The sequence below is a fragment of the Canis lupus genome, chromosome 15 (assembly GCF_011100685.1).
Source record: "Canis lupus familiaris isolate Mischka breed German Shepherd chromosome 15, alternate assembly UU_Cfam_GSD_1.0, whole genome shotgun sequence".
In the NCBI taxonomy this organism is placed as follows: Eukaryota; Metazoa; Chordata; class Mammalia; order Carnivora; family Canidae; genus Canis; species Canis lupus.
In genome coordinates this window covers 61864992-61880377 of record NC_049236.1, presented here as the reverse complement: position 1 = coordinate 61880377, position 15386 = coordinate 61864992, and the positions used below count along the sequence as shown (strand labels likewise).

Below are 15386 nucleotides of genomic sequence, written 5' to 3'. Positions count from 1 at the left end.
GTTCGCCACCTTCCCTCCACGATGGGCCCTGCCTCTCCAAGCAGTTGACAACAATGTTCAAACAATACTGGTCTGAAGGAGCATCAGATGTTCAGTGAACGTGTCAATGCGTCCATCCAGCTCTGAGGGACATAACACAGTACCAAGAAATTAGGCTGAAACGGTAATAAAAGTTGTAGGTAGGGCCTGACTTGAAGCACTTGATAAATGTTAACTCACTCAATTCTTATAACCCCCCTGGGGGGAGATACCATTATCATCTCCCTATTGCAGATGAAGAAGCAGAAGCACATAGTGGTTAAATATAATTTTCCATAAATAAGTAAATAAATGAATGAATAAATAAATAAATAAATAAATAAATAAATACATGAATAAATAAAAATTTTTCCAAAGCGCATGCAGCAAATAGGGAGCCGGGATTTGAACCAACGTGGTTGCCCCCAGAGTCTCCAGACTAAACCATCACACGATTCTGACATATTGAGCTTTTGCTTTATCCTCTGGATGGTGGAGAGCCGGCAAGGTTTTTTAAGCAATGGAGCAATCATTTGTGTATGAAGATCACCCGGGAGGAATTCAAGAAGACTGAACAGAGTTGGGAGAGGCCGAACCCAAAACAAGAACAGGGGGCGACTGTGCTCATCAGATCAGGAGACAATGGGGGCCCAAACCGAACAGTGGAATGAGTCTGCAGAAGAGGGGAGCTTAGGGCTCTCACATCACTGAGATCTGCCAACAGATTGCTGGTGGGTGGTGACAGTGATGGAAAAAAATCAAGGTTCTGATGACAGGATAAAGGAGAAAACACTGTTTTCTTATGGAAAATGTTTGGTTTTGAGGTTCTGGGTGTCATCAGATAAGGGACTCAGTGAGCAAGTAAAATGGAGAAAGAGAACACCACAGGAGATGGATCTATAGGGAAAGAGATAAAGGTAGCAGATGGCACCCCGAAGGCCAGCACTTAGCCAAGTAGGGGACACGGGGAAAGAAGCTGAGCGGGAATTGGAACAGCAATAGAAGGGGCAGGAGAAAGCAGAGTTGTACAAAGCAAAGAGGGAGAAGGTTCTGGAAAAGAAGAAAAAGATTAACAGTGTGGAATGCTGTGATGTGCTGATACAGGGCCTCTGAAAGGGCCATGATGACGTTCAAGACACCCACAATGGGTTCCTTCCATCTGTCCCCTCCCCCATGTCCTATTCTCCTGACCCCCTGCCCAATTCCAGGGGCTCCGACCGTGACTTTCTCAGAGCTGGCTATCTATCCCACACAAGCTGTGACATTACTGCTCCAGCCTCCATTATGATGAAGATACGAGAACATACTTCCTTAGGCTAGAAGACCGAACCCGAGACAACGATACATGTTCTCTACCTTTGTGTTCTGATCCACAATCTTCTTCAGATTTTTCAACAGATGATTATTCGGACCACCTTCTTTCTCATTAACATAAACTATCCTATCCAGGTCTGGAAAGTTCCGGTTCAGATCTATTCCCTGGGCATTGCTTCGACCCACAAACCAGTCCTTGAGCTCACCAGGCTAAAAAAAAAAAAAAAAAAAAATCAAAAGGAAACATAATAAGTTATTTATTATTGTTGTTATTATCTAGTTAAGGTCTTCATTAATGATTTTTAAAGTAATTTACTAGGATCAGTTATTTATTTCAACAATACCCTCTCAAACTGTATTTTCACTCTTGCTGACAGATCCATGAATGTATCAGGTTGAAAGTATTTGTTATGATTATTTTGAAAATATTTTCAATGAATAATACCTTAAATATTAATAACAATCACATTTAAATGGTATTTATCATCAAACTGCAAAAAAATCTATATATGTTAGTAATAGATGATGCCTTTCAAAGCATGCCAGTCCGTATTTGATTTTAAGTAAAATATTCATTGGCTCTGTAAATCAGAGCAATCTATTTTTTAAATATTCAAAAGAACAAATTACTAAAGAAGACTGAAGGTTTAAAATGAGTTTAACATGAACTATGTACATATTAGATACCTCTCTTTTACAGTTTTCATGAAAAAAAAATGAGCCCTAGAACAAAGATCAAGAGCTTTGTAAGTTGAGAAATGTCTGTTCAATTTCAAATCGTACATTTCAGTATTGGTATAATCTAGAACTTTAAGGAATTTTCAAGACATTTAGCCATATTCCACAATGCATATGTTCTTATTTTACTATTAAGTTATACATTATCTATGATATAGAGCTAATTCCCATATCTTGAAGTTATATAAGCTCAGATACCTTAGACTCCAAAGAACAAGAATCTGTAACAGAAAATAACAATGATAATCTTTTACCCGTTCTTACAGCTCCAAATACCACCTTTAAAATAGTATACAACTTAATTCTCTATGTTGTTATAATTTTTCTTTTATGACTTTAGAAATTATCTCAATGTTATTTCCAGAAATTCTCTAGGTTTCTTACAATGTCAAACTGTCAGGTCACTGGATGTTTTATTTTTAAGGTACAAACTGACTTCCCAACTATAAGTAAAATACTAATACTCCCATAAAATAAGGAAATTGCTTCAAACTGTGGAAAACAACTCATGTCCTCCACGCCTGTGCAAACAAAAAGAGAACACAGGCCATTTATCTTCTCTTAAGATGTCTTACTTTCCAGCGTCCTCTAACAGTTAAAATAGCATTATAATTTAATTTTAAAGGCAGAAGGGGTTGTTGTTGATGGTGGTGGTGGGGTTTTTTTGTTTGTTTTACTTCCCTCACCATATGTACCAGAATTAAACACCAAGGAAACACTGATCCGGCCTCACTTTTTCTTCCTTGATGTCAGCAGAGGGCGCTAGGACATCACCTCATTCAGAGACCTCCACTGTGTTAGGGCCCCAACCTTGGCGGTAGTCAGGCTTTCAGCTTTTTAGAGCAAAGGAAATTTAGTCACAAACATGGGAGAATAAATATGGTTATTTACCAGCAAAATGCAATGCTGACTTATTAACAAAACCTCTCACTCCCAATCCCTGCTGAAGCCACTCTCACCAGCCAGGCCTTATCTTCTGAAATGTCTTCTCCTCGGGAGGCAGGGGAGCATCTATCACTTCCATCACCTCCCCGTCCTACCTGTGAGATTCACGTGCGTGTGCTACGACAGAGGAGCACACACCTATGAACACCAGGAAAGGAAGCATGCCCTGCTCTGGGCTGGCGGGAACTCACCTGAGATGCGGCCTTCTCGAAGCCGTCCGGGTTGAGGGAAGGCATGATGTGGATCCGGGTGCTGTGGATCAGCTTAACGATCGTCTCGTTGCCCTTCTGGTACTCGTTGCACAGGTACTGGGCCAGGAAGATGAGCAGTTCCCGTCCCACAGCCTCGTTCCCGTGCATATTCCCAATGTATTTAAATTCAGGCTCACCTAAAAGAGCAAAAATCAATGACATGAGGACACTTTCTACGGCTCCAAATAGAAGACAGACGGCACACGGCTAGGAGTACGTTGTGTCTCTACTGACTTACTACACACAGCTGACGGCTTCTTCTCTTTCCAGAATTGATACCTAAGACAAATCTACTTGAAATGTCAAAATATTCCTAACACTTCTGCCCTTCTAAGTCTGTCTCCCCAAGGACTGAACTGTGTCTTCCCCAAATTCCCCAAATTCATTGGAGGTGAAGCCTTAACCTCCAATGTGACTATATTTGGAGACAGGACCTATACGGAGATAATTAAAGTTAAATGAGATCATGAGGGCGGGACCTTAATCCGTACAAGAGGAGGAAGAGACACCAGCACTGGCTCCCCTTTCCCCCCAGGTGCGTGGAGGAAAGGCCACGTGAGGACACGTACGGGGAGGAGAGCACCTGCAAACGAGGACAGGGTCTCAGAAAACCACCTTACTGGTACCTTGACCTTGGACTTTGAGCTTTCGGAACTGTCAGAAAATTAATTTCTGCTGCTAAAGTCATCCAGTCTGTGGTGTTTTGTTAGGGCAGCCTGAGCCGACAAATATACCATCCCACCCGCAATAAATAATAATAATAACAATAATTCATCGCATGCCTTCTGCTGGCTGAACACGGACCTTTGCATTTTTTCTCATTTAGTTCTCACCAAACATCTAAGAGTCGGTATTATTTTATAATGAGCAAAGTGAAGTTCAGGCTGCTGAAGAGGCCTGACCGCGGTAACATGCCCATGAAGCCAGAATCTATAAATGCTGATCTTCGCATTTAGTTGAAAGCCTATGCTTTTTCTCTTTCTTTCTTCTTTCTTTCTTTCTTCTTTTTTCTTTTTTCCTTTTTTTTAATCCTTAGTGATTAAAAGCATGAACTTCTGGAGCCAGACTGCATGGCTTCAAACCCTCGCACCAACTCTTACGGGTTGGCCTTGAGCAAGTTACTTCAGCTCTCTGTGGCTCTCTTTTCCCACCCCTAAAATAAGAGAACAGATCCTACCCGTAAGATTATGGTAAGAACTAAGTGAAAGAATAAGTATGAATGCGTAGAACAGTGCCTGGAAAATAACAAGTGCTAAGTGTTTGCTATGATAATTATTATTGTGATGACGATGACAGTGTCATAATATCGGCGTGACATGCTTTACCACGTATAATCTAATTTTCTCTTTATAACAGCCCACTAAAATAAGGAAGACAGACATTTTTATTGTCAGTATTGTACAAATGCAGGCCCAAGAGAATATGTTTTGCTGAAGGGCTCAGAATTCAGACTGAAGTCACTATTGCCTGTTTCTGCTGTTCTCCACTGTGTTTAGGAGTAATTAAATTGCAAGGCATAGCAGCAAATGATCCAAATTAATCCTGTTGTTTGGCTCCCTCTGCTTCATCCATCCCCCAGGCCCAACCTCTGCAGTGGAAAGGATTTTTCCACCTATAAAACCACTAGGACTGCTTACCCCCCGGTAAAAGAAAAACTGGAATTATTTTTCTCCTGGAAAAACATCATCTAAATATCCTTTGCGTGAGATTCCTGATGGTGTGACTTAAATGACTGCTAACCACAGAAAACCACGTCCTTGTGTGACCTCTCGGCCTGCATCTGAGTTAATCTTAATCTAAGGATCAGGCCGGAGCAGGATCAGGGCTATTTATATGCCCCTCATTTTCTTACTTTGAGGGAGAGGCGCTGGTAACACTATGCCTGGGCACGTACCCGCATAATGCACGAGAAGAGATGCTTTCTTTGCTTCTGATTTCAAAAGTCATAATGACCTTCCTCCTTTCTGTCAAACTCATGTGCTTTACTCCTTCCCCTTACTGGATATTAATTTGATCGAGGCACAGAAGGGAGGGTAGCAGCGCGTTACAAAAGGAAATGGAGATCAAGTGGCCAAAGGAGCATTACAAGCCTATCTTGCAAAGGTATTGAGAGAAGATTCCACTGTGGGAGGCAGGGGCCCCTGCCTGTTACCCCACCCAGCGCTGTCTGAGGTCTCAGTCACTCGAAGGAGCTTGGCCCGTAACCCATAAGAGGAGATGAGCTCACTGAGATTTTGTATTTCTTCTCCCAATTCAAAAAAAAAAAAAGATATATTTCATCATTTAAGGGAGACATAGCAACGTCATACCCTCTCAGCCTCCCCCAGGGTGTGTCTGGCAGTCCGTGCACGTGTCTGAATCTGAATGCGCTCCCAGTTCTGCCACAAGCCACACCACCCCCTATTGCCTCAACGCTTGATTTTCAAAGTGAGAAAATTCCCAGGGTGGCTTTGTTTCTTCAGCTCTGTAGGAAATTGCTCTCGAAAGCAAATCTGCCCCACGACGTCTGCCACATTTGTGAGGAGACAGCAGTAAGAGTAACAACAGCAATGCTCTCGTCCGATGCGAAGATAGAACCGTAAAGGTCATTTTATAGAAGACAATGTATGGAAATAAAATTCAAGGCATGTATGACTTGGCGAAAGAAAAGGCAAGTGTATTTGCATCCTCCTCTGACTCATAGAACGAGTTATGTTGCTAGATACGCTGTCACCAGAATCCAGAAGAGCTGCCCTAAGCCTACGGACGCGTCTTGTGAGGTGTCGAGTAGCCACGGTGTTGTTGGAGGTACACACATCCACCCTGCCGTTCGACGACGCCACAGGAGACCCGCAAGCCAGCAGAGCAGCACCTTAAGCTCAGGGAATGTGGGCTCTGGAGGAGGACACCGGCATGCACGCGGGGTTCAGCAGTGGGGCGATGATGGGGGGACGTTGGGTACATGACCAACCAGCTACAAGGTTCTCAAGTGGAAGAGTCCCATCACCTTCTCCAGCCCTTCGCCCTCCCCTCTTCACCACCCACCCCACTGGGTCCCCTCTACCCAAAACCCATCAGCTAAGGAGCCTCCCATCTGCTTTCACCATAAAAGCCGGAATCCTCTACAAGAGCTGTAGCTCCCCCGGGTGTGGCCTGGCCCACCTCCCAGTCCCCTGAGGACCTGCTCACCTGTCCCTGGGCCGCAGGGCTCTGGCCCACCAAGGCTGTCCTCCTGGTCACCCACAAGTTTTGCCCTGTCCTTCCCTGATCTGGAGAGCCACCGCTTCCTGGGCCACCTGAGGTCTGCATCCAGCCCTTTTGTTCTCTCCAGTACCTGAGTGTGAGTACACACCTGCCCCCAGGTGACAGTCCCCCAGGCTGCGAGGACGGCCAGAGCTCGGGGGCAGGCTCCTGCCTACAGCACCCGCATGGCTCACAGCCAACGAGCTCCCGAGGGAACGAGTAAGCAGCCCCCCGGGCAGCTGAGGGCCCCGCGAGCCCTTGGGGCGCAGGTGCAGCCGCGCGGGGAGCAGCAGCCAGGAGCTGGACGGGCTGGGCGGGCAGCGGGTCGGCACCCTGGGGGCAACACTTAAGGACCTCGGGGCTACTGGGAGCCCCCCCCCACTGTGAGCAGCCGATGTCCCAGGAAGACAGCAATCTCCATGGTCACAAGACGCCCCAAAACCTCCAGGCAAGGACTCCCGAGGCTGGCTGTGTCCAAAAGTCTAAACAAGGAGCTCAGGAGACATTCTGCTCTCCGGACCCTTAATTTAGAAGGAAGAATAAAATCGAAGCCGTTGGCCTTTGAATAAGCCCGTGTGTCAGCTCACCAACCCGGAGGGTACAGTCCGCGGATGACCTAGGCACCCCTGTGTGCGGCCTCTGGGGACGGAGGATGGCGGGGACACCTGTGTGCGGGCCACTGAGGACACAGCCCGGCGGGGACACCTGTGTGTGGGCTGCAGGGGATGGAGGTGGTGGGACACCTACCTGTATGCAGGCTGCTGGGGAGGGAGGATGGCGGGGACACCTGTGTGCGGGCCACTGAGGACACAGCCCGGCGGGGACACCTGTGTGCGGGCTGCAGGGGACGGAGGATGGTGGGGACACCTACGTGCGGGTTGCTGGGGACAGAGCCTGGTGGGCACATCTGTGTGAGAGACACTGGGGACACAGCCCGGTGGGGACACCTGTCTGCGGCTGCTGGGGACAGAGCCCGGGGTCAGCAGGTGCCCATTCCCAGGGACGGCCGGCAGCACGCCCCCAGGCTCAGCCCATCCACCTCCCAGCCGGGAAGGACCCCGCTCCGGTCCCTGGGGGCTGCTCGGTTTGCATTCCTCTTAACTCTGCACCCGCCAGTTAGTTTTTTTGCCTTTTCACCCAGCGGTTCCGAGTCCCTGATCCCCCGGAGGAGTCTGTTCACAGGGTGCCAGGGTGCCTGCACTGCCGATGGCCTGGCTCGGGAAGTCCAGCTCCCCTGCTGCACCAGCTTTTCTGCAAGATCACATAACCCTCTGTCCTGGGTGCTCCGCGTGGCGCACAATCAGCAATCAAGCCACCGTTAGAAGATGATCACCTGACGACCAAATCCAGCCTGGCTGGGCCGAGTTTCCATCGTACTCATCTGTGTCACGGAACAACCAATGTACATGATTGGACTTGTACTCTCATCAGAACAATATAAGAATAACTGATGGGTGTTTTAAAATAAGATCCAAAGCCTTACTGAATCATAAATAAATAAATAAATAAATAAATAAATAAATAAATAAATAAATAAATAATAACTGGAGCAGGCAAGTTCTTTTAAGTTCCATACTTGTAACAACTCATTTGTTCCAATTGTTTATTAATGTGATTTGAAATAACCAAATCATAAAATGAAAAAAATGTACAGATCTATTGCTTCAAAATAAAATAGAAGCATTTTGCACCCCCAGAAACACATATCCCTTAGGCTTAGCATGTGGGTAGAGTCTGAAGCTGACAACAGTCTGGCAAAGCTCCCACATGGTAGGAATCAATGGTGTTAAAGTGACCAGAGAGACCCTAAAGCAGAAGTTCACAGGCCCAGTAGGCTAAGCCTTGAAAAGAAAAAGAAAAAAAAAATCAAATAAAGAGGTAAAAAAAATATATAATAATACTCAGCCTTTTTCACAAAAAGGAAATTTTACTTTCACTGCATTATTTGACCTAATGGTCAGCCTATCTGTGTCTAATATTTCTGCTCTTGGAAATAGCTGACAGGCGGACCATTCGGTAGAGGGCTTGATCAGATGACTTGGAAGGCTCTTCCAAATCTTAGAGTCAATTATTCCGTGACCTCTATATGAGAAGAAAAGAGCAGAGGTCAAATATCTAATGAAAAATGAGATAAATGTGAAAATAGGTTGTAAATTGTGAAACTTGGTGTAAGAAGTGTAGCATCATTTAGAAAAAAGTAAGTACGTGAAGGGTATTTTAAGAAAGAACTCGATTATAGTAACAGAACTCTTCCATCTTTCTTTCTGTAAATAGAGAGGAAACTCATACTGAGATGAATCTCTTCTTCCTCCAACATCAAATTATTGCAAAAATATAAATCCACTAACTCATTTGGAAGGTGTACTTAACTCACTGATTTCACAATTCCTAGAGCTGGTGACAATGTCAAAGTACATGTTCCCGGTACACGTAATATACTAAACACATGGCTGAATAACCAGAGTATCCAAAAATAAAACCCTATTTCTCAAAAATATCATGGTAAAACGTGCACCTCACCAATGATTTTGAGAAACAGACCTATAAGTAGCTACACAAGCAGCACAGTCACTGAATGATTTGATTTACAAATGGCTTTGCAAGTTGGAGACATCTCTGGAACAGATGGGCCTTCCCATCAAGGATCTCCCTCTCTCAGTGGTAAACTGGGGGTTAAGACATTAGTGCTACTAATTGTTTCCACTTGTTTGACGTTCTAACCTATTACAGCTTTTAAATCACTCTTGCAGAATGAACCCTACAAGTTTCCGAACACTTGTCAATGAATACGTCATTAATTGGCTCGTGTTTTAGGATATTTTAGCAGCCTAAAATGCTCAGTGTATTCCTAAAAGAAATCCAAATCTCCGAAGGCCAAATAAATAATAGAAGAGAGTGGGTATGGATACGAAAATAGAGCCTCCTTCTAGCAGAGTAGATGAAAAGAGAACAAAGAAGGGGAGAAAAAAATCCAAAGAAAGGCAAAAGAATAAAAAACAGTTGCAGAAGACAATACGGAGTGTAAAAGATTACTTCTCCTTGCTTCCGCCTTCATCGTCATATTTTAAAATAACTAAATTTACACCACATCTTGAAAGTAATTTCTCACTTCATCTGATTTTTTAATGGGCAGCCAACACAGAACACATTACAGAACTATTCTGCAGAGATGCATTCCAGAATTCTTTTTCAAATATTAATTATGCATTAGCCACACATAGCCTCTCAAAGTTCTCTTACAAATGACATCTAGTGTATATCTAGAAAGATCCTAATTGAAGAAAGAGGGATAAACAGAAGAGCAGAAGAAGGTTAGACTTGCTAACCTTGCAAGTCTATAAAAATGTCAGAGTTCGAATATCAACAAATGCCTTTAATTTTTTTTAATTAAAATATTTGTCTTTACACAAGTATCTTAGAAACTTTTTACAAATATCCATGTACGATGATGAGCACTCCAGTGTTTAACAACCAGCTCCGAGCTGCTGGCTCATGGTACAAACGCACTCCCTATGGACAATCTGAAGTTACCAACGTGAGGTCAGTCGGCTCACACAGTTCCGGAAAATTAAAACTAGGTCTCATAAACCAGTACAGCCCTACTCCGACACACCACTGCACATGGAGAGCAATTATTTGAAATATGTAACTTCCGGTTTTTTCACGGGTTCTCCAGAAGGTGAATCTGAAGTCTAAGAAAGCAGAAGGATTTTCAAACACATAACGAAAAGTAGAATCAGGCTAGCCTCTACCATACTGCCTTTCTTTATGTTTCATTTTATGTAGTAAGAATTAAAAGAGGTTTGTTTGGGGGTTTTATTCATGTATTGAGATGGAGCTGTTTTCTAAAGCACCGCACCAGTATCCATCTATTCTAGGGGGAAGGAAAAGAAGAAAGGAGTAGGGGGTTTTACTTTGGCTTCATGAATTACTCTAACAGTTACCAATGGACTGGATTATGTTACTCTTTGCTCTATACCTAATCATAATAATCAATGAAAAAAATCTTACTTTGACCTAATAAGTAGTTTTTCTAAAATATTTATCATTCTAGGTATTCAAAATTCCTTCTGTTCTTCCTACAGTCTTGACCTACAAGGCTATCTTCGACATGAAAAAAAACAGTATAATTTCTGTGCCCACTCCCAGAAATTCACAGTTTAAAAATCACAGACATTGGTCATTTAAAATTAGTAACATGAAACACTTTATAGCTATTATCCAAGGAGAGGCTGCCTGCAAAAAGCCATACAGTCAGAAAAAAATCGTTGACTTGTTTAAGAGCATCGTGACATGAACACAGAGTAAATTTTAACACAAATCAGGTAAGGCAGAGATTGTTTTAATGATGTAGTTTCATGATGTGAAATCTCTCTGTAGATATAGTTTTTAAGATTTTATTTATCTGAGAGAGGGACAGCATGAGCGGGGGGGGGGGGGAGAGGCAGGAGAAGCAGACTCCCCACTGAGCAGGGAGCCCGATTCTGTAGATATTAATCACCAGGAAAGACAGAATTATTTTTAAAGTACTCTAATAGTTACAGATCACATCAAATGGTTACCAGGATGCCTTTGTGCAAGTATTTACTGAAGATGGATTTGGGCCTTTAAGTATCTTTTAAAAGTACCAATTTAAATAAATAAATAAATAAATAAATAAATAAATAAATAAATAATAAATGTATGTGCCAATTTTATTTTAGATGATTCTCTTAGAAGACTCTGTTGTCTTTCACCAGTATTTTGATAATATAAAATAAAACGTGAAGATAAATATATCTAAGAGGCCAAAACAGAACAGAGTTAAATTGGTACCAGAAAAGAGAAAAGAAAGTATGAATGGACCAGGTTTCTGACAAGTGATTATGGTTCAGTGTTTGCCGGCTCTCTCGTTACCATATTTGGTTGTGACTGGTAGGTCAGTTTTGGAAAATAATGCCCATGAGGAGTTATGTTGTAGCTTGGAAAGAGGCTTTTAGGTGTAGCATGAGCCTCCCAGGGGCGGTCGTGTGGCTAAGGGTTTGGCTAATTCTGTAAAACTCCAGAGGACAAAACTAGAATCCTAACTAGAAGATCCAGAGAGAGTTTAGCACAGCTGAAGAACAATCTCTCTCTCCGGGAAAGCTGCTGAAAGCCCGAACAGCCGTTGTGAAGTCATCAACACCCCTCAAAAGCACAGAGGTATCTCGAAGCCATGCTGTAGGTGCTGTGGATGACCTCACACCTCCTAGCATCCCAGAGAAACAGAGCCTGATAGCTTTTCTTTGACAAACTATTGGTATTCAAGCTTCTAAACTTGCCCTATACAAATCATAGCTCTCAATAAATGTTAGCTGACAGTTCTCTGGAACAAAGAGAAAATGGTAGATCATCATAGTGAAGTAAGGCCTGGTTACAAAAAGTAATGAAAAACCCCAAGTCCCTATCCCCCAATCACCACTCTGTACGCTCAAGAAAGAACAGCCCATCTCATGCCAAAGGTGAACAGAGGATGAGCAAAGTGATGACATCAGAACCTACGTGGGTGGAAAATGTCAAGTATCTCTAGCAGACACAAATGAATGGAGAAAAACTTCAGTTTACTAATAGGCAGGTGAAGTGGGAGCAATACCAACGACCTAAAACTCCAGCAGCAATGTCAAAACTTAGTCTAACAATCTCTTCCCAGAAACAACCTGGGAGCTTTCTTTTTAATTTTCCCAGGAAGAGGATAACTCAAAAGTCAAGCCCATTTGTCAAAACATCTTCAGGATGTCATTCTCTCAACATCGTAACTAACGACTGGCAGCGCTGAAGGTGCCCCAGTCTCAGAAGCAGTGAGCTACACAATAGAATCTTTTCCACGAGGGTAAAGGGTGAAATGGAGCCCCCAGGTCTTTCTGCTTGCCGCAGTACCTTAGAAATTCCAGCCCACATGAGCTGGTGAGGATCCCCTGTGGGAGGACTGGGTCCGCTCTAGGTCTCCCGCCAGGAGATTATTCCATAATAATAATGGGGTAATCATGAAGTAGCCTCTTTTGTGCAAAGTTCTTGAAGGAAATTGTGCTCACTTACTGCTCTCTAGGTCAGCTGTGGGCTTCTTGCAAATGCAGGGTACTGAGCTCTGTTCCCAAAGATCATACTTCAAAACCTCTAAGAAGGGGCCTGAATCTGTATTTTATTCAGAGATCGAGAGGTGATTCTGATGCCCTTCTGGGATTGAGAATGAACCATTTGGGAGTTGGTACATGGAAAGTCCAGCACAGCGATGGGGAGTCCAATGAGGTCAGCAGACAGCTGGGAATTCCAATGGCTGAGAGTCAATGGGATGCAGATGAGAAGGGTGATAGTTCTTAATTTATGGATCATTGGTTTTGAGAATTTGATTTAAGGGAATGTATGAATTCTCTTCCCTCACATTTGCAAAAGAAAAGACACAAAAGTATGCAAAGATCTTACAAACTTAAGGAACCTTCTTATACTAGACATTGGAAGTCGGAATCTGGAAAGAGAGAAATCACAGCCACCAGAAATATCTACATACATTTCTACATAAGCTTGTTTCCTGATCCAGACAAATGGACTATTACATGCCCTTCCTCACTGCAAATGGAGCACAGCAGCATGGCAGCAATAGAGCACTGTTTAAAAGAAACAAGGAGGTGGGGAACATGGGCTTAGATAACACACACTTGGTTTGGATTTCAGCTCTAACATGGTATATCCAACCTTTTGCCAATAACCTCTTCCCCAAGCCTCAGGATTCTTTTCTCTAAATTGGCTCACTAAAGCCTCTTTTGTTGAGTTGCTTAGAAGATTAAAGGAGAAAGTATCCAAATGAGACATTCTGTGCCAAACCCAACAACTAGTTGGTAACCAATAAATCATTGCCCATGACTCATGTTATTAACACAGTACGAACAATCTTCCATATTGGAAACATAGAAGCTAGAAGCTTCCAACAGTATTATGTATGAGGTGATCCTGAGATCCTTCAAAGAGCTGTGCAACTTAAGTGAGTTTGGAAAATTAACCGATCCTTCTAGGAGTACAGATACAGATATCAGCCTAGAGTTGACCTATGCCATACGGCAGGCTCCTCAGACTTGGATGTGCAACCGAATCACCTGAAGATCCTATTCAATGTAATTTCCAACTCAGAGGGTCTGGAGTGGGGCCTGAGAGCCTAAAACTCGAATGAGCCCCCAGGGGATAACTGGTGCCTATCTGTGGGCCACTGGAGTGTAGAAAGACTCCAAAATCAAGATTGGGGGACAGAGAGAAAGAGAAAGACACTGATTTTGAAATAATAAAAGACTTTAGAAACTTAAGTGCTTTTTCTTAATGTTGGCTTGCTCCAACCACCTTGAGTGCCCATTCTCCCAAAAGCACCCAGCATAATTCTGGAGGCTGCTACATGGCCTCAGGCCTGAGATGCACTATAAATGCTAGCCTGCATGAACAACAAAGTATCTGCTAATGTATATTGAACCCAATGTCAGGTGCAAGAGCATGGGAGACTGTCATAGGGCTTATTGGTACATCCCTAGAAAGCTCCAGAACTATTCAGATTACAGGAAAGTATATCTCCCTTCTCAGTTTTAAATTAAATATTTAAATTTTAAAAGTACGTTAAATAATTATGCACAGTCTTATATTTAATGTAGTTATGAATAAATTATGAATAACCGTGGATACTTACCGGCTATGTATTATCATATTTTGCTTGTAATTCTCTCATTAAAGAACTTTCAAGATTTTTACTCACTACAACTACTCTAATTTTATCTCCCACTCCATCTCACCCATCTTCTGCTAGTCTTTTATTTACTTCTTTGGGGACTAAGATACGAACTTTAGGGAATTTTTTTCTTTTTTTTTTTTTTTTCTTTCTTTCTTTTTTTTTTTTTTGCAATGAAGAGAAGAGGGTAGTACAATGAGGGGCAAAATCTCATACAAGGAAAAGTAAGCAACTAAAGAGATACACACAGCCCCCCCAAAAAGACTAGAGATTTCTGCTTTTCAAAAAAATCTGCATTAAAATTCAATTTGCCAACATGTAGTATAATACCCAGTGCTCATCTTATCATGTGCCCTCCTCAGTGCCCATCACCCAGTTACCCTATCCTCCCACCCACCACCCCCTCTGCAGCCCTTTTTTGTTTCCCAGAGTTAGGAGTCTCTCATGGTTTGTCTCCCTCTCTAATTTTTCCCCACTCAGTTTCCCTCCTTCCCTCATGGTCCCTTTCACTATTTCTTATATTCCACGTATGAGTAAAACCATATGACAATTGTCTTTCTCCAACTGACTCATTTCACTTTCTGCTCTTTTTTATTTTACTTTATTTGACAGTGAGAGAGAGAGAGAACATGAGCACAAGCAGGGGGAGCAGCGACAGAGGGAGAGAGAGAAGCAGACTCCCCATTGAGCAGAGAGCTGAATGTGGGGCTCCACCCAGGACACATAAATCATGACCTGAGCTGAAGGCAGATCCTTGCCCAACTGAGCCACCCAGGCATCAGCATCCCCAAGATTTCTGATCTTAGAATACATCTGATTAATTTGTATTAGTATGTCACCTGACCCTTTACTTAGGGATTCCTTAACGTTAATGTAAATAAATACTCTGCCGGCATTCAAAATAAAAATAACATTGAAAAATTTTGCTAAATAAAATAAAACCACCTGGCTCAATGAAAAATTAGACAGTTACAGAGGCACCTGGGTGGCTCAGTTGGTTAAGTGTCTGCCTTCAGCTCACTCAGGTCATGTTCCTGGGATCCTAAGATCTAGCCCCATATCAGGCTCCCTGCTCGGTGGGGAGCTGGTTTTTCCCTCTGCTTCTGTAGCTCCCTCTACTTGTGCTCATTCTCTCTCTCTCTCTCTCTCTCTCTCTCTCAAATAAATAAATAAATAAA

General features: G+C 43.0%; 1 protein-coding gene across 1 annotated transcript in view; it reads right to left on the bottom strand.

Annotated features, from left to right (window-relative positions):
- The window catches only part of CPE (carboxypeptidase E), a 101732-nt gene that overhangs the window by 22620 nt on the left and 63726 nt on the right, over positions 1–15386 (bottom strand). The window contains exons 2-3 of the mRNA XM_038559152.1: positions 3207–3403; positions 1375–1542 (exon numbers count right to left, since the gene is read on the bottom strand). Coding sequence (XP_038415080.1) covers positions 1375–1542; positions 3207–3403 — 365 coding nt within the window. The remainder of the gene's footprint in view (positions 1–1374; positions 1543–3206; positions 3404–15386) is intronic.